At 31.7% G+C, this 24,414-nt stretch overlaps 2 protein-coding genes across 5 annotated transcripts in view; one reads left to right on the plus strand and one right to left on the minus strand.

The window, feature by feature from the left end:
* The first annotated feature begins 1,158 nt into the window (after positions 1–1,158).
* On the plus strand, positions 1,159–13,783 carry LOC113561169 (glutamate receptor ionotropic, kainate 3-like). 2 transcript variants are annotated; one of them, XM_026967438.1, is made up of 17 exons: positions 1,305–1,392; positions 1,936–2,088; positions 2,153–2,337; positions 3,170–3,324; positions 5,944–6,085; positions 6,170–6,340; positions 6,540–6,695; positions 7,121–7,345; positions 8,035–8,241; positions 8,926–9,010; positions 9,926–10,202; positions 10,393–10,594; positions 10,959–11,098; positions 12,283–12,365; positions 12,475–12,590; positions 12,915–13,061; positions 13,477–13,783. In XM_026967438.1, the coding sequence occupies exons 1-17, from the start codon at positions 1,305–1,307 to the stop codon at positions 13,639–13,641; spliced, it is 2,697 nt and encodes an 898-aa protein (XP_026823239.1). In that variant the 3' UTR covers positions 13,642–13,783. The 2 variants fall into 2 exon arrangements, with proteins under 2 accessions (XP_026823240.1, XP_026823239.1); XM_026967439.1 differs by lacking the exon at positions 13,477–13,783 and having other exon boundaries at positions 1,159–1,392; positions 12,283–12,384.
* Positions 13,784–13,984: 201 nt separating this feature from the next.
* LOC113553769 (sodium- and chloride-dependent betaine transporter) overlaps positions 13,985–24,414 on the minus strand; it is a 79,246-nt gene continuing 68,816 nt past the window's right edge. For all 3 annotated transcript variants that reach the window (XM_026957293.1, XM_026957284.1, XM_026957302.1), the window contains 12 exons: positions 21,378–21,517; positions 19,417–19,547; positions 19,026–19,176; positions 18,664–18,855; positions 18,430–18,593; positions 17,599–17,821; positions 17,091–17,371; positions 16,850–16,981; positions 16,427–16,654; positions 16,111–16,311; positions 15,294–15,457; positions 13,985–14,691 (listed from right to left, as the gene is read on the minus strand). In XM_026957293.1, the coding sequence (XP_026813094.1) occupies positions 14,205–14,691; positions 15,294–15,457; positions 16,111–16,311; positions 16,427–16,654; positions 16,850–16,981; positions 17,091–17,371; positions 17,599–17,821; positions 18,430–18,593; positions 18,664–18,855; positions 19,026–19,176; positions 19,417–19,547; positions 21,378–21,517 (2,494 nt within the window). In that variant the 3' untranslated portion in view covers positions 13,985–14,204. The remainder of the gene's footprint in view (positions 14,692–15,293; positions 15,458–16,110; positions 16,312–16,426; positions 16,655–16,849; positions 16,982–17,090; positions 17,372–17,598; positions 17,822–18,429; positions 18,594–18,663; positions 18,856–19,025; positions 19,177–19,416; positions 19,548–21,377; positions 21,518–24,414) is intronic.

Genomic DNA, 24,414 nt, shown 5'->3' on the forward strand with positions numbered 1-24,414 from the left:
TCAATAATATTATGTTCAACGATACAATGTTTTTATTATATATGATTTTATTTCGTTCCTTATTTAGAAATCATGCTAATTTTTCAAAACAAAAGAACTAATGTAATAAAAAGCATAATATATATAAGCTGACAATTATAGTTTATTCAGAATAGATATAAAAAGATGTTATTTAATGTTAAAATTGGTAAACCATCTTATACTTTTGAACAAATTGTCATATGTCACGATAAATCATCTGTAGTAATTATTACACTGAGATATGAATTAAGATATTTGAACAAGTAATCTTTAAATATTGTGTTTTTAATAATTTATTACATTAACTGGAAATTCCTTGTAAAATACACGTAGATAACCCTAATGGAAATGATATGGTGAAGTCAAATCAGGACAACATATTTCTGGAGTGACTAGAGTTGAATCTTGATGAATAACAAATATTATTAATATTTGACATTGTCCAGAAACTAAAATAAAATATAAAATAAACACTTTTATAATATTGAAAAAACTTAAATGTTATTACCAAAACCCAAGTAATAATAATATTTAATTTTATAGTGACTTAGGTATATATTCACAAACTTAAATGATTGATTTCGAAATGGCCAATGTATGTAATAAATAATACATATATAATATATTATATTATTAATATAATTAATAATTAAGCCATATATCAAATAAACGTATTTAACGAAGAAAAAAAATCAAATATCAATTACATTGGTCAATGGTTAAATAATATCAAATTCGTCTAAATGTGACATGGGTCCTTTATGCACTTAGCCACAGAATTACCATAATGATTTTTAACTAACATAATAATTTTATAAATACACTTGATGTGTACAGCATACCGTGTACCAACTGCCACGGTTGGCCACAAACGGTTTTCCACAGTATTTTTATAATATTTTACGGTATAATTTTCTTGGACATATATTATAAGCCTCAGCCTCTGTTTGGACGAAACGCGTCGCTTGAAATGTCCGTCTCCCGCGTTCGTGCCGCAGCAAGCGTGCTGGACTAAAAATAATACCAAAAACCGTGCCAAAAATATCCATAAGTACACACTGGTTGGTAGAGGGGTATGGTTCTATAACTAATGGTATAACTAGCCGCATACAATATCATCGTAACAGTGATGTGCGATCGTTCGGCGGATCTATCGATATTAAAATTAGTGCGTTTCAGCCGGATAGGAAAAAAATTGAATTCATGCTTACATATGTTTATCTTTCGATGCAATTTGAATTGTGGTAAGTTTATTTCGTTCTTACGTTTTCTATCGCCGGATAATGAACGCGGTCGTCGATTTATTGGTACCATTGGTTTTGATTTTGGCCGGCGGTAAACGATGCGCTGGCGACACGACGATCACTCTGGGTGAGAACAAAATATTATATTATACTTAAGTTATTATACACGTATATATTGCATAATAATATGATAGATGTATGGAAATAATGTGAATGTATGTTACACGTATTAGTGCTAAATATATCTAGGGTCGTATAACCGGCGAGGGTGGTGTTAAACATAATTATTCTACCGTAATTCGAATGTCATATTTTACAAAGATTGTGTTTATAAAATCTTGGAAAATGATTTATATCTTACTATAGTCTATAATATAGTGTTGTTTGTCTGGTTTTGTTAGTTCCTACTTTATCATGATTATTAATCAAAATACAAAAACTGTAAAATATGTAAAATCTTTTAACTATAAATTGTAGGGCAAAAGTTTTGTTTAGCTTTTATCAAGCAAATAAAAAAAGAACTTCCCTTTTATTGTTTGGCTATACTTGTCTTTTTGTTATCTAAAATGGCGTAAAGAACTTTTAAATGGGTGTTTATATTGATTTTTTTAACATTGACTATATTATGTTTTCAAACTATAACATAGTTATATCATAAAAATAACTTCAGGGATTTTGTACAACGAAGAGAATTCAATGCTAGAGACGGCCTTTAAGTCTTCCGTGGACGTTGCAAAGGCCAAGATGATAGATAGTGGAGTTCAGTTGGATGTTGTCAGCAAAATAGTTCCTCTTTACGATTCGTTCGAGACCCAACACCACGGTAAGCTTAATTTATACTGTATTATTTTAAGGGTGATAATAATATTTTTCACTCTCGTTCTAAGTATGCGAAATGCTTGTCGACGGTGTGTCCGGCATGTTTGGACCGTCCGCCGGGGACACGGCTCCTATCGTGCAATCGATTTGCGACTACAAAGAAATCCCTCACATACAGACTCGGTGGGACGTAAACCAAAAAAGAGGGTCTTGTCAAATCAATTTGTACCCACACCCGAACACTTTGGCCGAAGTGATTGCTTTATTATAATTTATAATACTGATATCTATAATGACTGAAATCAGTGTTCGAATCGGGAAAACATTAAGTAGAAAAGCATTATCTAATAATGCGTTAACTGTATTCCAGGTGCAATATTATTCACACCGAACCGCGGGAGAATTTGCTATATTTATATTTTTTATATATAAATTAAAAACGGAACACAGATTAAGTTAATCTGAATATTCATCTATTATATTTAATTATCATTAATAATGAAGATTTTATTGTATAATTACAATTTCCATTTTGATATAAACAGACTAGAGAAAAAATAATTATCAATACTTTTATTCAATATAATAATAAATAAATAATGAAAAGTTAAATTATTGCGTTCGGCGAGAGAGAGAAAAAAGAGAAATCGTTGAACGGATGGAGTGAGTCACAGTAACCAGAATGACAATAATATAAGGACGGTAGAATAGCCATATTACAAAATAAATTAACTGGTGTAAACTTTGTTTTAACAAAAAACTTAAATTTTTTAAAATGTTATACATTTTTTAATTAATTTATTAACAACACCTAAAACAGAAATTGTAACCCACATTTGACGACAAATGTATTTCAGTATTAAGTTGTGTTGTAGCCGTTCCTCCGATTCAGTAAAAAAAAATAGCAGTTGGGATAAAAAACAGAAGAGGAACTTCGACTCTCTGCGCAATCTCCCCCCCTCCCACCATCCAAAAATTCGAGCACTGGTTGAAATATATTTATATTATATACCAATAATATAGATAATATATTTCGTAACTAAAAAAAAAAAAAAACGGTGAGTTTCCGTGTTTGTTTGGTGCAGGCACTCATCGATATTATTGTTGCCGCCAACTGGGAGAGCTTCACTATCATCTACGAAAACAATGACAGTCTAATGCAAATCACCAACATCCTCAAGTCACCGCCTACTAATTATCCTATCCGAATCAGACAACTCAGTTCAGGACCTAATTATCGGTAAATTGTAGTTAAATAACAGAGCTTACAGAGCCTGGCGTTTAAGTAATTTATTATGTACTATCATACCCGTCTCGGCTCCGCCCAAGATTTTAATTAATAATAACTAATTATTTATTAACTATATCGGACTAAATTTATGCCTAAAACCTTCACTGTGATGTTCTCTTTAATTTAAAAAAACTGCACGACGATTGAATTAGTAGTTTCGGAGTTTATCCTGAACATAAAAAACAAACGCTAACATTTTATAATTAGTATAGATTAATTAAATAACTAATTCCATACTAACATTTTAGTATAAGTGATATTATACAGTGCCGGTTCAAGATATTATGGCGCCCATAAAAATATAGCTTAAATATATTACAATTTATTATTAGAAGAAATGTAATTATTACACACCGTTATTATTTAAAAATTTTTTTTACTAAAACATCATAAGTTTTTATAATTTTTTGAGCCCTTACAAATGCGCTTCCGGTGCCACTATTCTGGAGGCGCCCCGGCCCTTTGCCCGCCACTGACATTATACATGCCAACGAACTCATCTCTTCGAGTGGTTTTTGGTAACTAAACTGACACGCTAGTATAATATATAACATTATTAGTACCTAATATTATATAAACCTATGATAATAAAATTGTTGAAATAACATGGTACGGAAAGTATTTTACTTATCCAAACAATTATTCATATCTACTCACCGATAAAACACAAAAGAAAAAAGGTCAAGTTACAGGTAGCTGGAAACCTGTGGGCCACCGTAATAATATACATAGATATACAATTTATACATTTGTTTTTTTATTAATAATAACTAATCATTATTTATTAATTTTATCGGACTAAATTTCTGCCTATGTCATTCTCTGCGATGTCCTCTTTTAAATTAATTATTATAATATTAATTAATTTAATTTAAAAAAACTGCACGTCGATTGATAAAGTAGTTTCGGAGTTTATCCCGAACATACAAACAAACGCCATCATTTTATATATTAGTATAGACAATGTATATAATACATATTAATATTATAATATCTCATAATACAATGTATCTTAGACGGTCATTACCACCCATTGGACTATTATATCATGCACGTTATAAATTATAATTAAAAGGATGTCAGTACACTGTTTGTTTTCTCTCTCTAGCCCACGCACAACATAGACAAAACGCATTTACGCAATCTGAATAGAACTCGCTCAATTTTGGGCGAGTTCTATTAAATGTTATCAAAATTTAATTTTATAATAGGTATATTTACTCTAGAACCAAAATTGAGCGAGTTCTACTCAGATTGCGTAAATGCGTTTTGTTTATGTTGTGCGTGGGCTAGAGAGAGAAAACAAACAGTGCGCTGACATCCTCTTAAGTTAAAAACGATATAATTACAAGCTAAAATCAAAAATGTATTATGATAATTATACAATTAAGTATAATATAAAAAGGTGATAAGTTATAACTAATAATACATTAATACATAATATATGACAAAATTAATTTAATTCATTATAATTTATAACCATACACTCAGTGGCGTAATTATGGGGAGGATATGGGAATATATCCCCCCCAGTCGCTTTTTTTTTAGAATAACTGGATAACCATAATTAAATTCCCTTAAGCACTTAGCTTTAAAAGATTTTAAGATTAGAAATATTTTAAAATAAGAATTAAGAATTAATGGATATTACCATAGTTGAGATTTTTTTTTATTTTACTAATATATAAAACTACGACAGTTCGACAATTACAATATATGACAAGAAAATTGTATAACTCATAGTTAAAAGATAACACTGATAAAATCTACAAATTACGATTCTCGTTATCATTTGTAACTAAAACTTTTTACAAAAATAAATAATATGAACGTGGTATAGACTGGTAATGATGAAAACATAATATTATTTATTCTGTGGTATAAGGTATTAATTTTTTTTCGAATTTTACATTAGTGTAAACCTTGAGCAACAGTGCAACACAAATTTATATTATAATAAAACGAGTAATAATCATTATTTTTGTAAATTACATAATAATTATGTTTTACTAACTTAAATACTTAATAGGAATGCTTGAATGGACTTACGATGTTATCAGTGCATCGGGACATTAAGTTAAACCCCGATGATGTACTAGATATTTTGGCTAAAAAAAGAAAAAAGAAAATTGACTTGATATTATAATTTATGATAAATATATTTAATTTAATTTAATTTAATTGTTTATTTTATTGTGTTTAAAAACCATTATTACACCATTTACCTCATTTAATTTATAATAATAAATTCATATGATATTGTGATCTATGAGATTTAATGGTCAAGGGGGGTGTGCGGGGCATAGTCCCACTAGAACGATAATATAAACTTTTATCCCAATCCCACCCCAGAGCCAATCCCAAATTACGCCACTGCATACACTATACAGTAATTGCTTTATTAATTGCTATTAATCATCGGCAATTACTAATAAATGATAATAATATGGAACGCACAGTACTTAATATATAGGTAGGTAGTATATTGGTAGCTTATATATACATATAGAATAATAATACGGTTGAAAATAAATTATATCGTTAATATGTTTTTTTTTTTCATTTCAGAAAAGAGCTTCGCGAAATTAAAGATTCCGGAGAGACAAAAATACTATTAGACTGCTCGTTCAGCATACTGACGGATGTGCTATTACAAGCACAGCAAGTGGGCCTCATGGGATCTGAACACAATTTTATAATCGCATCTCTGGTTAGTACAACGATACACAACAAACCAATTTCAATAATATTATTACCTACACACTGTATTTCATGAATGTTGATTGTGTTTTAGGACATGCATACCTTGGACTTGGATCCGTTCAGGTACAGCGGGACCAAGATTACTGGTATGCGGTTGGTGAAGCCGCTCGACATTGAGTTCCAGAACATCGTGTCACAGTGGACTGACAATTTGAGCCCACTCGAACCCGACGACAAAATAGTGTTGCCTGAAACTATCCAGGTATTCGAAACCAGCGACCGTCGAATACTACATATAATATATTATTATTATTAAATAAAACAATCATTATATCACTTAAGCACACACAATAAATTATCATATTATATAATTATTAATACTAAAATAACGAGCTGTTCAAATCAAATGAATTCTGAATATTATTGTGTATTAAATCCAACCGTATTGCACTTGTACACAGTTGGAGTCTGCTTTGATCTACGACGCCGTGCAATTGTTCACGACGTCCATTTACAATTTGAGCAAAGAGTTCGAAATCAGCGAAACGCCGACACCGTGCAATTCCAGTCTTTCGTGGAAGCACGGATTCACTTTGATCAACTATATGAAAATGGCCGTAAGTAATAATTATAATGTATTTAGCAGGTACCTATTATATGCGTCGTCATCGAACAGTATGATGGTTGGCAATTTGGCACTCGAGATCGGGATTTGGTAGAAATATCAAAAACTTTCGAATTTGATAAAAAAAATTTCAGTAATTTTTTTTATTATTAAATAGAATCACGAATAAATAATCCAATTTTTGTTTTTATATTTTTAAGCAGTATAAATGCTTTTTAAGATTAAAATTTTTAAAAAATTTAAATATTTTAATGAAATATAGGTATATCATTATTTAGCCGTACATAATATGTAATACTCTATAATAAATTCGTTCTCGCTGTATGATTTCCATAAAATCCCACACGCTCCTGGGAATTATCTATTTCTAAAACAACCACAACTAATGCGCTTTGATAATGGAAAAATCTAATTCAGAAAGATTTCAAAGGACTCACCGGTAAGATAAAGTTCGATCAAGAAGGTTTCCGGACGGATATTGAATTGGAACTAGTGGACCTGACGCAGGACGGTTTGCGAGTGACAGGGACGTGGAATACAAAAACCGGAATTAATGTTTCAGCAACACCTAAACCGGAAATCGTATCAAGTGGGAAAGATTCTGATTTGAGGAATATGTCATTTGTAGTAATCACGGCGTTGGTGAGTGATACATTTTACACTTGTACATTAAGATGCTTTAGTAAAAATACATCAGTATACCTATCATAAATCTTTTATGTGTTCAGTTGAAAAATATATTTGTTCACAATTATTATGATCCATCATAATATGCAATTAATTACAAAACTTAAACTATTATTTTGCTATATTACTACAATTAAAGTACAATTGAATAATTATTAACGTATTCCAAAGTTTAAATTAGATAGTATATATTGTAAACCAATCATATTATATTTCACTGAAAGTATAATATTTATAATATAATTAATAAAGTAATAACTTATAAAATATATTAAATTTAAATAAGGGATACCATATTTATACGTATGATATCATACGTAACAAAACCTTATTTTTATAATACTGATGAGTGATGATCCTTACATAAGTTTAAAAAATGTTAGTTGATATTTTTTTTATTTTATGTAACTATAAGAATTTAAATTTCAAAGAAATTTTAGAACTTTAATGAATTACTGTGAGCGTCATAAAAATACGCAGGACAACTATTTTAGTGCTCATAAAAAAAAAAAAAATATAAGCAAGCCACAAAACAGAATTATTTTGTAGAATACACGTTGGTCTTGGCACTCAATTAATTATTGTACTTGTATAACATATATTATTAAAATTATTGTTATTATGACTATTGCTTTGATTCACAGACGCAACCATATGGTATGCTTAAACTTTCCAGCAATACTTTAAAAGGCAACGACCGTTACGAAGGTTTCGGAATCGATTTGATTAAAGAGCTCAGTGAAATGAGCGGTTTCAATTATACGTTCATAATACAAGAAGATTCCAACAGTGGATATAAGGACGATAAAACTAAAAAGTGGAGCGGAATGATTGGGGAAGTCATAAATGGAGTAAGTGTACATAATACAGTGAAAAATAAAATTTTTAAAAAAACACAAGAATTGAACTAATCATTTACGCTGTTTATAAAATTGTATTTTCTTCAGAACCTTCATCAAAGATACTTTAATAACTATCGGCATTTTGTGAAAAACAAACGTTTTACATAGAAAGTAAAAATGTAAAATTATATATCAACATATTTATTACCATTATTTGTATTTACGGTCAAATGATAAAATATAACTAAAAATTTAAGTAACATTTAACTATAATTTATAATATTATGACTGTTACATAAACATAATATATATCAATATGACAATATATCATATACCTCGTATATTATAGTTAATTGAATAATTAAAATATAACAATATCAATAATTGGTGTGTGACATAATTAATACACAGCTACTAAATTAATGATAAATATGAGTGACTAAGTCAGATTATTAAATAATTTTTAATATTATCATACTTTTCCATCATAATCATTGGTTGTTTTATAAAAATGGCCAGTGGCCACTATAGATACTAATTATTAAATCGATAATATCGAAAAAAAAATCACTCCTGTAGAAAATAAAACACTAACCAAATAATAATCTTTTTTCTTTTCAATTACAGATATTAGGAATAATACCTGAATAAAATATATATTGTATTTTTTTTAATTATCATGCATTTTCGCAGCAAGCCGATCTCGCAATTGCCGATATCTCCATCACTAGACAAAGAGAACACGACGTGGATTTCACTAGCCCATTCATGAATCTAGGTAGGTGTGTTACGTACAATATATAAGGACGTATTAAAGTGGTATATATTATGTATTATCTTCATCTTGACCATATAAAGTAGAAACGTATGACGCGAAAGTTTATATTTCTTAGATATAATAACAGAGTAAAATAGTTACTCTGTTATTTTAAACATTAGAGTCAATTGACTTATTCTCGCATTATATTTTAAAAATAAGATTATTAACGTAAGTGTTTTTTTTTACTCTAATTTTTAAGCAAATTTTGTGAGTAGATATTTTAAAATACAAAATATATATTATTATTTAAGATAATATGTTAAACGATTAAAATGCGATAACGGCGTATTGTTTAGGCAAAATACATACTATAATCAATGTAACGATATACTATAACTCATAGGTACCTTTATGATTATTGATAACATAATATTCCTGGACGATTTCATTTATTTTTCATTATTTGTCATTTTACGATGAAGAAATTGTCTTTGAAATCTCAGAAACAGCTTAAATTTTAATTAGCATGGCGTACATTATGTTTATAAAAACAAATTATCGAAAATCTAAATTTTAGCTAGCAAAGAGATGAAGAAAAATCGTATTTCTGGCCGTATTTTTTTTTGTTCCACAAAGATTCGAAATCTAGATGAAACTAATTAATACACAAGATTACACGTTTAAATAATTAAGTACATTATACTTGCATATCTATTGTATCCGTCTTACTGACGTATAACATAGCAAATTGTACATAAAGAATGATACTATAAAATAAGAGCAGTAATAAATCAAGACGAAATCTAATATTATTTTTTGGGGAAGGGAGATAGAGGTTGATAAAAATTGTACAAAAATGAAATGTATTGCGTTAAAAGACCAATGAAAAGGTTTAAAAAAATTTTATTTCATTTGTTGTTGTGAATATTTTAGGCATCAGCATATTGTACAAAAAGTCGACAAAGAGTTCGCCGAGTCTGTTTTCATTTTTGGCACCGTTCAGTTCCTTCGTCTGGCTTTGGGTAATAACGGCCTACTGTGGCGTGTCCGTTCTTCTATTCATTATGGCAAGGATCAGCCCGTACGAGTGGACCAATCCTTACCCGTGTATTGAAGAGCCCGAGTACTTGGAAAACCAATTTAGTCTGTCAAACGCGTTTTGGTTTACGATCGGATCGCTGATGCAGCAAGGTTCCGATATTGCTCCGATGTAAGTTTGATGAAACTTTTTTATGTCATAACACTAAATAAAATTGTATAGCAGTTAAGCGTTATGAAAAATATTAATTATTTTCTTTGAATTTAAAAAGTATATTAGTGGCTGTATGATCTCTAAAAATTGGACTTTGGTTATGATTTATAACAAAGAATTGATAATTTTATTTTTTTCAATTCTATAGTGCTGTGTCCACTAGATTGGTCGCAGGTATTTGGTGGTTCTTCACGCTCATCATGGTTTCATCTTACACTGCAAATTTAGCTGCGTTTTTGACCGTCGAGAGTGTGTCGGAACCATTCAAAGACGTAGAGGATCTAGTGAACAATCAAAACATTATCTCCTTCGGTCTAAAGAAGAAAGGATCTACTGAGGAATATTTCAAGGTACGATTTATTAAAATATTAAAGAATATAATATTACAATAGTTATTATTATTATCATTGACAATTTAAAATATCTTGTTAACCATACAGTTTATATTATAAGTTTTATTTTATTAACATTTTTAAATTTAAATATTCCTTTTGTAACATATTTTTATACATGATATTGTTACATTGTTGAGGTCTGTATTAGATACTTGATTTCTATGTTCGTAAAACTGCTATTATATGTGTTTTTAATTCATCATACAATTTATGTTGCGCCATTTTAAAATACATAACACTTTGTAGTAGGTACTAAAGCATAATATATGATATTATGGTCGCTGTGGAACTATACACGATTAAATTTATATTTTGACAGGAATCAACAAACCCTACATATAAAAAATTATTTGATATTTTACAAAAAAACCCAGCCTGGTACACTGCAAATAATGACGAGGGCGTCGAAAAAGTACTCAAGGAAAATTATGCATTTTTCATGGAGTCTACGTCAATCGAGTGAGTATTACAAAAATAGTAGTATACCTACTATTAAAATTATTAATATTAATTAAGATTTTAAAAACACATGATAATTGTCAATTGTGTTATAATAGGTATAATTTATATTATATATATAATATAATACATATGCAATCTCTTAACTGTTTATACCTTACTTTATATAATAAAGAAATTTTAACTATGTCACAACAATGCTTGGCCTTTTGTGATACGCAGGATTATTTAAAAATTATTCCCCCTCTTTGGAGTTTTTGAGTGAAAAAAAATATAATTCAATTATTGACTTATATATTTACTATCGTTTGTATTTAAAAGGATGTCAAAACCCGCGCGCATACGTGCTGATTACGTGTTATAAATGTACATCATAGCAAATTTTGCAATCAGCAGTTCAAATGCTGTGTTGCAGTTTTAATTTAAAGAGTACCTAAATTGAATTATTATTATACAATTTTATAGTAAAGGCATTATTTGTAAATTCACGTTGATTAAAACGATATTTAAATTTTTAAGCGTGTTCAGTTTTATATTATTAATATTGTACATATATATACACATAACTCAATTAAAACATTAAAATATTGTGACAAAACTTTAACATAATAAGTCAATTTAGTGTACAATATTATAACTAATACACTGTATTGGAACTATACATGACAGTTTGTCATTTTGTACCAATGTTTGTATAAGGAGACAACACTGAAATATATGTATATCCGGCTATGGAGGCTATAATTATAATATAATGTGTATACTATACAGTATAATATGTAGATATTTACTCAATTTATGTAACATTTGTACAATAGTTTTTTTCTTTTTTATTAAAAATGTAAAGAAAAACAATAATACAAATTACACGTCTAATTCAGTTATTCAGACAATGAACAATGTTATACCTATGTATAAACGCTATATAAAAAAAAATAGTATTATATTCCACCGTGGCGGTTGTGACGGATGCAAAAATACCCACCTATATGTATGTGTGTGTGTGTGTGTGTGTGTGTGTGTGTGTGTGTGTGTGTGTGTGTGTATCAGAAAGACGATAGCATCGCGGACCCCTGACACGATACTGTCATGACCCCTTTCCCTCAAGGGGTCCGTGGACCGCAAGTTCAGAATGGCTGAACGTATGACGTTTCTATGTTATCTATATTTGCATATTATTATAGGTACATGGTCGAGCGGAACTGCAAATTGGCTCAAATCGGCGGACTGTTGGACAATAAGGGCTACGGGATTGTGATGAAAAAAAGTATTCTATCTAATATTGTGTGCGGTTGAAATAATAATTTATAACATTTATTATGTTGTCAATTTATATTAACTCGATTCGTATATTTTGTGGCGTTGTATTTGCACAGACGCGAGTTTTCGAAATGTTCTGAGCGCAAACATATTGAGCCTGCAAGAGAAGGGCAAACTGACAGCGTTAAAGAACAAATGGTGGAAAGAGAAACGCGGGGGCGGAGCGTGTCAGGTTGGTACAACGGTCTCGACAGGAGTGAAAAAAATTCTCACTATAAGCCATATAATAAATAAGTTATTCGCGTGTATAAATTGCACAGAATCGTTACTGGCCCGGAAACCTACTTTTAGACAAACTGGTTGGGTTGTAATGCAATTTTATAGGCGGCTCGGCTGGGGATTGTTTTTCTCCAAAAATGAAAAAAATTATGTTTTATGAGATCTTGTAATAAATGCTTATAATAGAGAGGGGCGTAGAAAAGTTGTGCTTTATATTTTTTCATACATTTCTCTACCCGATGATAGATGTATTTACTAAATATAATATATTATGTAGGACACCGACAATAACGAGGCCAGCGAGTTGAGTATGAAAAACGTGGGTGGCGTGTTCATTGTGTTATGCAGTGGTGTTGCTGTTGCTGCCGTGTTGGCGGCTCTGGAAATGTTTTGGACGTTGTGGAAAACGACCAGCAAAGAAAAGGTTCGTATACGTATTATTATATAATGCTTTATTGATCGACATACCTAACATCTATGGGTAAGAGGCCAACTTAAGTCGAAAATGATGGTACGACAAACTATTGATCTTCGTTGTTTGAAATTTAATTTTCTATTATTTTGAACGTCATCTTAAGCCTACGTAAGATCAATAGTGACAAAAATTTAGTTTTAAGCTATATCGAAATATTATGATATGGGCTATAAGAGCAATAGTTGAATGCCATCAAACTAAACACAAAGACAATAAAAAAACCTTAGGTTTAAGCACGTGGTTATTTGTCGCTAAGTACACATTTTCAAATGTCTCCTGTTGTCTCCTGGGTGACTGCCTTTTAACCGCATCGATAAACTAAATAATAATATACCTTTAACTGATCCCGCGGTCGCCACTACAGGTATCGTTCAAGAGCGAGTTCAAAGACGAACTTAAGTTCATTGCCAAGTGTCGCGGGTCTACGAAACCAGCTCGGAAGAATCAGAACAGCAGCGCGGACAACTCGAATCCGACCGGATCCAATCAGTACATGAACTCAGATCGGCACTACGACTACGAGTCGTGATGGCACGAAAACGATGGGACATCATATATCATCAGGACACTATATTTTCCTTTTACTGATCGAATGCACGTCCGCTTGCAGTTTTTAATTTATAAACAATATAAAATATGATAATTATTGTATATTATTTATTTATATCTATATCTATATCTATATATATAAATATATATATATAGTATTTATCAGTATCTATTATTATTATTATTATTATTATCATGATGAAATATATACATATATTAAATACCTATATAGGCTCTTAAAATGTAATGAAGACAATATTATTCGAGCGTATAAAAAATAATAATTAAAATAAAAATAATTATTAAATAATAATAAAAAAAAATTATCACAGTCATTTTGTTTTATATTTTTATATTTTTTTGTAAACGTAAAAAAAAAACGATCGATTGAATTCCTATTTACATAATTAATGTATTTACATTCCCGCAAATCCGTCTACAAACGACTCCATTATCGGGACGACGGCGGATAGCGTTGATAATATTATATACTTATATTATATACAATATGTTATGTTATATTTGCGATTCCGGTGCGCGGGACTAGTGCGACGCCGTCGTCGCCGCAGTCACTGCAGCAGCTGCAACCGGTCCTGTCCGGTCCACGTTGATGGGCGCGGCCCGTTCCATTAGACACTCGATGCTGGTGCTCTGTTCGTCGGACAGACTGGACGCGGACGACGATTCGCCGCAGACTGTCCGCGCTACAGAAACGACGTCGTCGTCGTCGTCGTCCCGGTTCATCTCGACCAGCACGGTCGTGTAGTCGGGCGGTGGAGCGGACGCGGCCGAGACGGTTTGTTGTACGTCCGTTGACGGAGACGTCGCCGAGAGGATTGTGGTCTGCTGGTGGTGCGAAGAAGACGACGTCGTTGCCGCCGCCGCCGCCGTTGCCGCTTGGACGGTTCGCGCCGCAGCCGACGAGGACGAGGAAGACTCTCCGAGTATCGCCGACTGATGGTGGTTGCCGAGCACGTGCGCCAACCTGCGCACGCTCCTCCGGATGCTCTGCCGCAACATTTTCGCGATTCTATAAGAGCAAAAGAAAAAACAAAACGCGAGCGCGCACAGTTGATAACGGTTCGTTTCTTCAGTGGGGTGTGATGCATTTAATCATGTGATAGGCACTCTGAAGTCTGGCAGCCGGGCTACGCGGCCAAGCGGTGCGCGATAGTGTCCGTGTCAAGTGCAGGAAGAAAACCACCGAATATGAATTGCATGCATATTAAAAGACTTACATGTCTAAGTATATTATGAAGAATGTTAATTTTTTTCTCAATAGGCGTTGTTATACGATTATTGTTTTAAAACATATTATATATTACACGTTAAAATAATGTATTATTAAAATTAAACGTTTTTGTTTTTTTACATTTAATTTTGTTTTCAACAGTCTGAGATAAAGAGTAATGACTAGGTGGTATTATAGGTATAAAAATATGACAAAATAATATATCATAACATTAACAGTGATTATCAAAAATAATATGTACAAGAATATAAATGACGTAAATACATAATAATATAATATAGTCGTGTAAAGCAGAGCGTGCGATGATAGAAATACTACTACACTAAAACTACTGTTAGTCGTTCTCATAAACCGTTACTAATTCAGTGAATCGTAAAGACCTTGCTCCGGTGGCCGTGGAATACGACGGCGGTGGAGTGTACTTGGGCGGCGGGTCTTCGATCTGCACTGCCGCTGAGCCGTTTACGCCCGCCTCGGACGTCGCCTCGCCGGTTTCTGGGGGTCTACGGGTCTCGATCACGGGCCGGTACAGCATCTGGATCCGCTGTTTCCGAACAGAGTAAACAAATGGTATAATTTGGTGTGATTTATACATGGGGCTGCAGAGAGGTTATGACATATATTCTGGTTGGGCCACGCGCAAACGTCGTGATATATTGATTTTAAGCGTATATTATGTAAAACTCGTATATACAATTTTTTTTATCGTAACTTATTAAAAATCACGTTAAATTGGCCAGAGTAAATATCATTTTATTTTCTCCCGGAGGGAATATTAATTACCTTATGGACACACGATTCAAAGCGTAGAGTGGCAGAGAAGCGTGTGCTGGCATTAATTAAATCGAAAAAACTAAAAAAAAAAAAAAAAACAACTGTTTCCTAATATCAAACATCATCAAAACACTATCGCGAATCACGATCTAAATCATGTATGAATAAATCAATGGTGATGGTTGTTTTTATAATTTGTTTTAACCGTGTATTCTGTTATATGTGCTATAAGCATTTATAAACGTATGCTAGCAATATAATATTAATATAATAAATATGAGTACATCCAGTTATATAGATTATGTATATTTAACTATTAATACCCCCCTCCCCCTCATTTTTAAAAATCTCTGTTATACCATTGAAATATGTGCACGGCTGGACCCCGTTGTGATAATAATATTAATGATTATTTGCACTTACATCGAACAAGTCTGGTGGTCCAGTAGCCAAGTACCGGCAAGTCTGTACGATTCCAGCAAACGGGACGATCAGTAACGGTACGATCTGCAGCAAACAGCCAAACTCGCGGCTGGACGTTGACCAGTAAGTCGATTGAGAAACACCTTTCCAGTTGTACAGCCACCGGTATCCGCCGTTTTTGAACACGGATGTGCTGAGCAGCTGTGAGGGCAAAAATATCGTCATTATAATATTATATAATGTGCCTGAACACCGTTCAATAACAGCACATTTTTATAAAATAATATAGTATATTATAATGTTGGCCGACGCTTACAATCAGAGCCACCGGCACGACGATGTTCCAATCGAACGACAGCATTGGCGCCATCCACACCTGCAGGTGATGGTTGGCCTGCGAAAACAGCGTTGCCACTACCGTCTCACCGCTGTATGGACGACCGCGCACCATGAACAATGCTCCGATTTCTAGCAAATACAGTATCATTATCCACCAACCGCATCCGACACAGTAATCCATTAGATACACGATGAAGATTCCCAGCTAAAAAAATTATAACGAATTTAAAATATTTTCAGATTATGATCGCGTAAAATTTTGAGTCGACCGTTATGTACGCTGACGCGTGCGAGTGTATATAGCGTGTTATGCGAATTACAATAATATTATGCGTAGTTCTGTTTGGGTATGAAATAATTACCCAATAATTAATTTATTTGATAATTGTATTTCACTCACTTCAGTCGCCATAAATAGTCCGATCGAAAAGGCGGCCGCACACGTCAGAAACGTGATCGTCGTACGCCATTTCCTAAGCTTGAACGGATGCAAAGATATGATCCCGCTGACGACGCAGTGCCATATCGCAATCTGTAACGATTCAACCAACGAAAAAAAGGATATTAAGATTTTAATATATATTTCTAATGACGCATTATTTGAGTTCTGATGTTGTACACGTTTGTGTTTGAAAACGTACTTGCTGTCCGATGCCGAACATGATGAGCACGAAATAGAACAGGACGGACCAGAACGGCGAGATGTTCTTGGCGCCGATCATGGCGAACGTGGCGGGAAATAGTTCGGTCGCCAAGCGCATGGCCTGGTATCCGCTCTCCTGCGGCATACCCGGCACGTTGTTCTTCATCGTCCTTTCGCCCATAAACAGACTGCTGTGCTGCATCCACCGTACGGGCGTCAGGTGTTTACGGGCTTGAGCAGAATTCTGCTTGAACAGAAACGTATAGGAACTCATCCGTTCTGAAACAAGTGTATAACGATAACGGTCGACGTCGTGAGATCAGCTACAAAGCGTATGCGCATATATGTGGTCGGTCGGGTTCAATGTAGTTTAATATGTATACTAGTTGTATATTATGTATACTTACTCAGTTACGCGTGTCATATATTCCCCGCGGCCAAGGAATATTCAGGCTGAAGAAGGGGCAGGGTGTAGAGAGAGATTGAGAAAAAGACTATGGACTTACCGAAAGAACTGGGCAGGTACATGTATCCATGGGCTTCGAGAAGATGTACGCACGTGTTGGCTAAAAACGCTGCCAATACGAGTACGGCTATTGTTAGGATGATCACTAACGAAGCGTCTCTGTGTAGCAAATGTTTAGGTCGATTGTGCGAAGTGATTTGCATTGTGCACGCGCCGAGTATGCCCCACGTAAGAAACGTCTCGGTGAACGCCGCCACCCAACTCTGAAATGTCGAAATAACGGTAAATGTGTGATGCGATGATGACGATGACGGTGTGCAGAGATAACAATATAATTATAATAATAGTCGTACTATATACGATTTTGTATTTGTATATTCTATAAACATATAATTTCACAATAACTATTACTAAGAGCGATTATAAGTACTAAGTTGTTACGTTGACAGGTGTATATGGTTCGTCGGTGCCGTTTGACCATAATAAGTATATTTAGGTATATTATAATAAATTAAGTCGTTACAAATTTCAATTTTTTGCAATTGTTACGACAAGATGTAAAGTAAAAAATAAAAACTAGAACGAAGTTATAACACACGTAACGCCATAATATTATACAATAACATCATAATAGTTTAACTACGCGACCAAAAAACTGTATTAGACGATTATAGAAAAAAAAAAGGATTGTCTAATTTTTTTTTTCAACGTTTAGTAGTAAATATTTATGATAATCGTGAGTAAATATAAAATAGTGCGTTTTTAAAATTTAATTTAAAAAAAAAAAACAAGTAATACATTTCTTGTATTTCCTGAAATTCGAGTTTGCAACAAAAGAAGATCTCTTTATCTGAATGTAATGTAATGTTACCTTGGTGTTGAGGAAAAATTCGCTCCAATCCGTTTCCGGAAAAATATCGTGATGTTGGAACCCGATCATTGGCGCTAAACCCAACATTTTCGTGCACAACATAAACATACCAAAAACCGGTACCAATGAGAATATACACATCACCTTACTGTAAGACTTCAGACCTGTACAAATTAAAAACGGTATTTTTTAAAAATAATTTCACAAAAATTATACGAAACCCAATATGATTACCTTTACTTAAGCATATGAACACGATTGTCCATATGATCGTCAGGTTGATAACTATAGGCAATTTCAACGAGTTGTCGTTCATCTCGAGTTTTTCCACGTATTTTCTCTGTAGAACTATGCCGTTAAAGTAACCGGGTACTGTCTCTTCGATATTATAACTGACATTTGAAGATAAAGTCCAGGGCATACCATCTACATATTATACAAAACGATTATTTTTAAGTTACCGTTATGCGTTATAATAATAATAATAATAATAATGTATATAATATAACTGCAGTGACACGCGATATAATAATAATAATTTAGTGCGATGACTATTTATTATATATGGGTAGAATAAATTCGTTCATAATAAATACCTTCTTTGTACTCGTCGATAGGTTCTGCCCAACGGTAAACGTCTTGTTTCGTGATGAACGAATCACGGAAGTATGTGAACATCCACGAGATGCCAATCACTGTGTATGTGCCGATGAACGCTTGGGCCAGGAGCAGTGCGATGCCGATCCCCTGTAATGATACATAATATAAAATTTCCGTAAATAATAGAATATTATAATAAGTAATAACGCATCGTGCACTGCGGTGGCGGCATCGGCGTCGGCATGTCTTAGACTCGCGTATACGTATAAAATAATAGCGACCGTGGAGAAAACGTTTGTCGTTTTACGGAAATCCGCTCGCCTCAGGTGCACAATATCATATTATTATTGCACAAGCTGTCCCGTTGTGTGGATAAAATGGACTTACCTTGAATATCGGTGATATCCTCCACATGTCCATGACCCCGGCGCCTAGTAGTTGACCGAGCGAACTATGAAACGTAAACAGAGGTATGCCGACTAGCAATGATAACACTAGGAACTGTAGTATAAAGTTGGCTGCAAAGGCAAAGGAAAAAAAATGTGTGAAAAATAAATCTATATTTTATAACAATAAAAATAATTTTATAATCTAGTTTGAAGTATTTATCAGGGATTACTATTTATTGTAAAAATTTAATTATAATTTAGTGATTTTTAGAATTAAGTACGTATACCAGATACCTATAACCATTATATATTAAAACCAGGAATTAGCTCAGTTAACGAGTTATGTCCCTACAAAATTTCTCGTAAACGAGTTGTGTTCCAATGATAAAAGTGAGGAACACGAATTGTTTCTCACTGTTTTATGAAGTTTTACACATGTTGTGAGCTGATAAATTCAAAACAATATTTTACACAAAGATAAAATATGTATACAATTTTTGAAAACAGTATCATTTAAATTTTTGTTTAATATGATATATTATTAAAATTATTTATGATGTAATTATTTTTACTTTTTATTTATATTAATTAGACGAACTTTATACGAACTTATACTATACCTTTAATAGTGTAAAAGACAAATTTCTCAATGTGAATTTATAAAATTGTTTTATTTACATTTTTGCCTGATATGTAATATTATTAAAAATTTTTGTGTAGTTATCTTTAATTTTTATTTATATTAGTTAGACTACATTTGTGTGTATCTCGATAGACTGAGGGACACAGTTTGTGTAACCTGTAAAAAATCTAGTGACACAATTCAGCATATTTGGGATACAACATACAACTCGTTAGCAGCCGAATTAGTGATCAACATTTTTTGCGGTGTAAGAGATAAAGGGACAGTATTCATCGTTTATAATATATCTATAGTGCTTATCAATTATAAAAAAAATTCTTACTCAATACTCAATATTTGTATATTTTAGGAAAATAACTCTGCTTTAGTATTGTGAAATCGAATAAATTATCAAGAAGAAATAAGATTTTTTTGCAAAAACTTAGTGATGTATCTATAATAATTACATCAAACTTTGTATGATTGTTTGTAAAACACCAAAATTGTCTTATAAATCCCATGGATAAAGTTGTATAAATTATATATGTAATATTTGTATGCGTTATTCTATATACATCTTAATATCTTATAACGTTGCTAATAATAATTGTCTCATTAGTTTTCAAGGACCACATAGTGACGGTTAACACACCTGGAGGGTTTCCACACTATACAGAGTGATTCATCAAGCATGGATTCATTTATAACATATTTTCATTAAATAATAATTTATTCAAATCCTGATCTTTTAAGATCCTTTTTCAAATTCTTAATTTGTTTTGTACTAACTACGGAGTATTCTAAGGTAATATAAACTTCTTTTTAATAAATATAAATCTTTTTTTTACTATAATGAATTATAGTTAAATAATTATTTAAGAAATAGTATTTTTTTAAATGAATATGGACTTAATTAAGATTGTAACAAGTAGTTTTTCAGTTATTAAAATGTTTTAACTATAAGGATAAAAGTTCTTAAAAATGGTTTTAGAAAAATAAAAAGTAGATGCTATATTGGATCATTTTTATAAATTATTAATGTTGATATAGTAAACTAATTTTTAAACTCAAGTATTTTAAAAAAAAATCTCAAGAATTTTAAAATAAAATGTTCATTAAAAATTTTCAAAAATTAAATTTTTAATAACTACATTATTGAAGAAAAAAATGAGTATGCTTGTTGAATCACTCTGTATAGTTTTATAATATTACCACTACCAACAAGATTTTATACAATATATTCGCGATATCATATATAATAGACGAGTAATGCCACGATGAAATTCGATAATGATCGTAATAAATAATATACGTAAACATATCAGTATATCACTAACCTCCAAATTGTACTGCGAGTATGGCGAACCGACTGATGTTGAAGGCTCCCAAAGTACAGCCAAGCGTGGCCAACACGGAACTGTATTTGTTGCTCCATTGGCCTAATGGACTTTGAGACTCCTGCGACATCTCGTACGCTCTGAAAAAAAAATTATAAAAGTTTGAATATTATTATTATTTATATTTATAGATTATAATTCGTACACGAATTTATTCGTATGCGAATCGACGCGCGTTGTTCGCGGCTAGTAAGTCAAACGAATATCAAGGACGACCGTCGTATGACGAAAAAAATTATAATTGTGATCACAGTATTAGTTATTAATTATACTTAAATAGTTCACCAACACGCGACTAAATAGTATCTAATTTCGATACTATTAATTCGGTATTCATATTTATTTCTAAAAACCATTTTGATTCATAAAAAATATCATAAAAAGGGAATTACAATAATAAAGACATAAAGAAAACAGTAAACATTATATAATATGCGGCTATAACAATATTATAATGCCCAACATATTAATAATATAATTAATAATTTCTACTTCTATACATAAGGAAAACCCTAATAATTATAAGATACAATAAATATAATAATTTGTATACCTTACATTAGAGAAGTACTATAGTAATTAAATCTCAAATAGAATTTTTACGTATTTTTTTGTTCAACGTTTAAGACGGGTTTCGTAGTAATGTGAAGTAGTGACAAAACATTTTTTCATATAGTATATAATTTATTTTTAAACGAACCAAACGTGGGACGAAATTACATATACCTACACAATACACACATGATAATGTACGTATGGAACACACCCCTGGAGACTTGCTTTGATCTGTGAAAATGTATAACGAGAATGCCATATAAAAGAACAGTAACTTAATGATTTACATTTACATGGATGAATGCGAAAACAAAAAACAGCGTGACACAAACAATATGTTGAATATTCGTATTATTCATCCAACGTACCTAGGTATCGATTGAACAATGATTTATTTTTTAGCCTTTATGATTCGCATTTTGTAGGCATATAGATAAATTATATCTATTTATAATATAGAAATGTATAATATTATGTATAAGTTGCCGACCCTGAAATTTTGAAAACTTTATGATAATATACAATACATTAAATTAATTATTTTTGCATAACTGTGTGTTATTTTATGATTTTCAAATAAATTTCTGTGCAAGACCGGTTACCATATATCTTTATATATTATATACTCGTATATAAGCAAATATTATAATGTTAAATATGATAAACCATTGGGATTGTGTGCTATGTACACGTGAACCGGTTGAATTTTTGTTCGACAAATTCGTATACGTTATTGTATCGTATAATATATATATATATATATATTATAACGTAGGTACACTATAATGCACCTGTTAGATTCAAATTGTGCTTGCTGAGTTCGTGTATAATACGCGTACACTGTACGTACGTATAACACCCATATAATATAGTTGTGAAAAAAATAGTCTGCGAAAAAAAATAATATATAACCCGAACCGTCGCTTTTGTTCTCGGACGAAAAACCATTGCATTCCTACGCACGCGATTTCGTGCGAATAACCTCGTGAGCAGCCTACACGCGTATATTATGTATAGGTATATAGGCACGCGGAAAACGATCAGCGGGAGAGATGAACGTTTCGCGTTCTAGAATCAACTGTCGCGAAACGGTTTTATTTTTCCGCTTCTGCGGCGCCGCGACCGTTAAAATCATAATAACTATTATGAATGATAAAATATAATAATCGTATACTGCAGTTACGCCTTACGTAAGCCCAAATCAATTATAATATTTATATTTACTAATACCAATCCTAAATGTTATAATATTATAAACAAAAAGCTCTAATCGTCACGGTCGGTATAAATATAAAATTACATTGAATCAACAAATTATTGAATGCTACGATTTACGACATTACGCGCAATCGAGTGTTCGGTTCCTCAACTGATCACTGCCCACCGCTATATTCCATACATAATAAAATGTATATTATAATATTAAATACCGATTATATTAATGCCAATAATGTGTATACACACACATATATATATCATATTAGTTCGACACAACGGCAGCTGTAACAAACATCAGCTTATGTGCAATGCTTAAAATTTATATAACCCAAGTCACTAATATTTAGTATTAAAATTATGTTCTATTTCCATTGTGCACTTCACAATTTTAAAATATTACCTAGCGACGTCTAGTGAGTCTATACCAACCGATATTAAAATGAATTACAGTATACCTACACGGCAGCAACACTTGTCACAATCGTTGAGAACTGACCACTGCTGATTATTATGATAATAATATAATATACATGTACTTTGTATCTGCCGTATCTAATGATTAATATTAGACTGATAAGGCTATTACAATTTATACCGCACAAAGTGAGTAGGTACATTGAAATTAAAAGAACGTATAGGTATAGTATATACCTAATTCCGCAGATACGCCTATAATATGAATACCACGTGTAACGCTGCAGTCTGATAGCAAGCAATTCTTTGCTTAATAAAAAAATATATATGTCACCAGACGAAAGAAAAACACTATTATATACATATAACTATATATTTATATATCTTACCATCAACTATCAAGTACTTGGTTTAGTAATTATATATGAATATAATTTTATTTATTTATATTTCAATATGCAGATCATATTATTAGATTTAATTGCAATACATTTAATAACGTTAATACAAATTTAAAAATTATATTCATATGAATATTAAAGGATTCAATGTTTTACATATTTGTTTCATAAATAATGAAATCATCTTATTAATGGGACAAGCTACAGCATAATTAATTGATTAAGAAAAAATATATATAAAAAGTAATATATTTTGACCTAGTTTTCGAGATTCAGAACATTCTATGTAACAATTTACAAGTTCAAGTAAAAATTTTACATAATTTATTTTTTCTTCCTGATAAATGTTAAACAATTTTAAAAACAGTTCATAATGAAAATAATTAATA

This window comes from Rhopalosiphum maidis, chromosome 4 (assembly GCF_003676215.2).
Source record: "Rhopalosiphum maidis isolate BTI-1 chromosome 4, ASM367621v3, whole genome shotgun sequence".
In the NCBI taxonomy this organism is placed as follows: domain Eukaryota; kingdom Metazoa; phylum Arthropoda; class Insecta; order Hemiptera; family Aphididae; genus Rhopalosiphum; species Rhopalosiphum maidis.

Bases quoted from the DNA above. Each gene is read 5' to 3' on its own strand.
- LOC113561169 (XM_026967438.1), top strand. From the start codon at position 1,305: ATGAACGCGGTCGTCGATTTATTGGTACCATTGGTTTTGATTTTGGCC. The intron at 6,696-7,120 runs GTAAGTAATAAT...AATCTAATTCAG, and splicing joins TCAACTATATGAAAATGGCC to AAAGATTTCAAAGGACTCAC. The intron at 10,203-10,392 runs GTAAGTTTGATG...TCAATTCTATAG, and splicing joins GGTTCCGATATTGCTCCGAT to TGCTGTGTCCACTAGATTGG.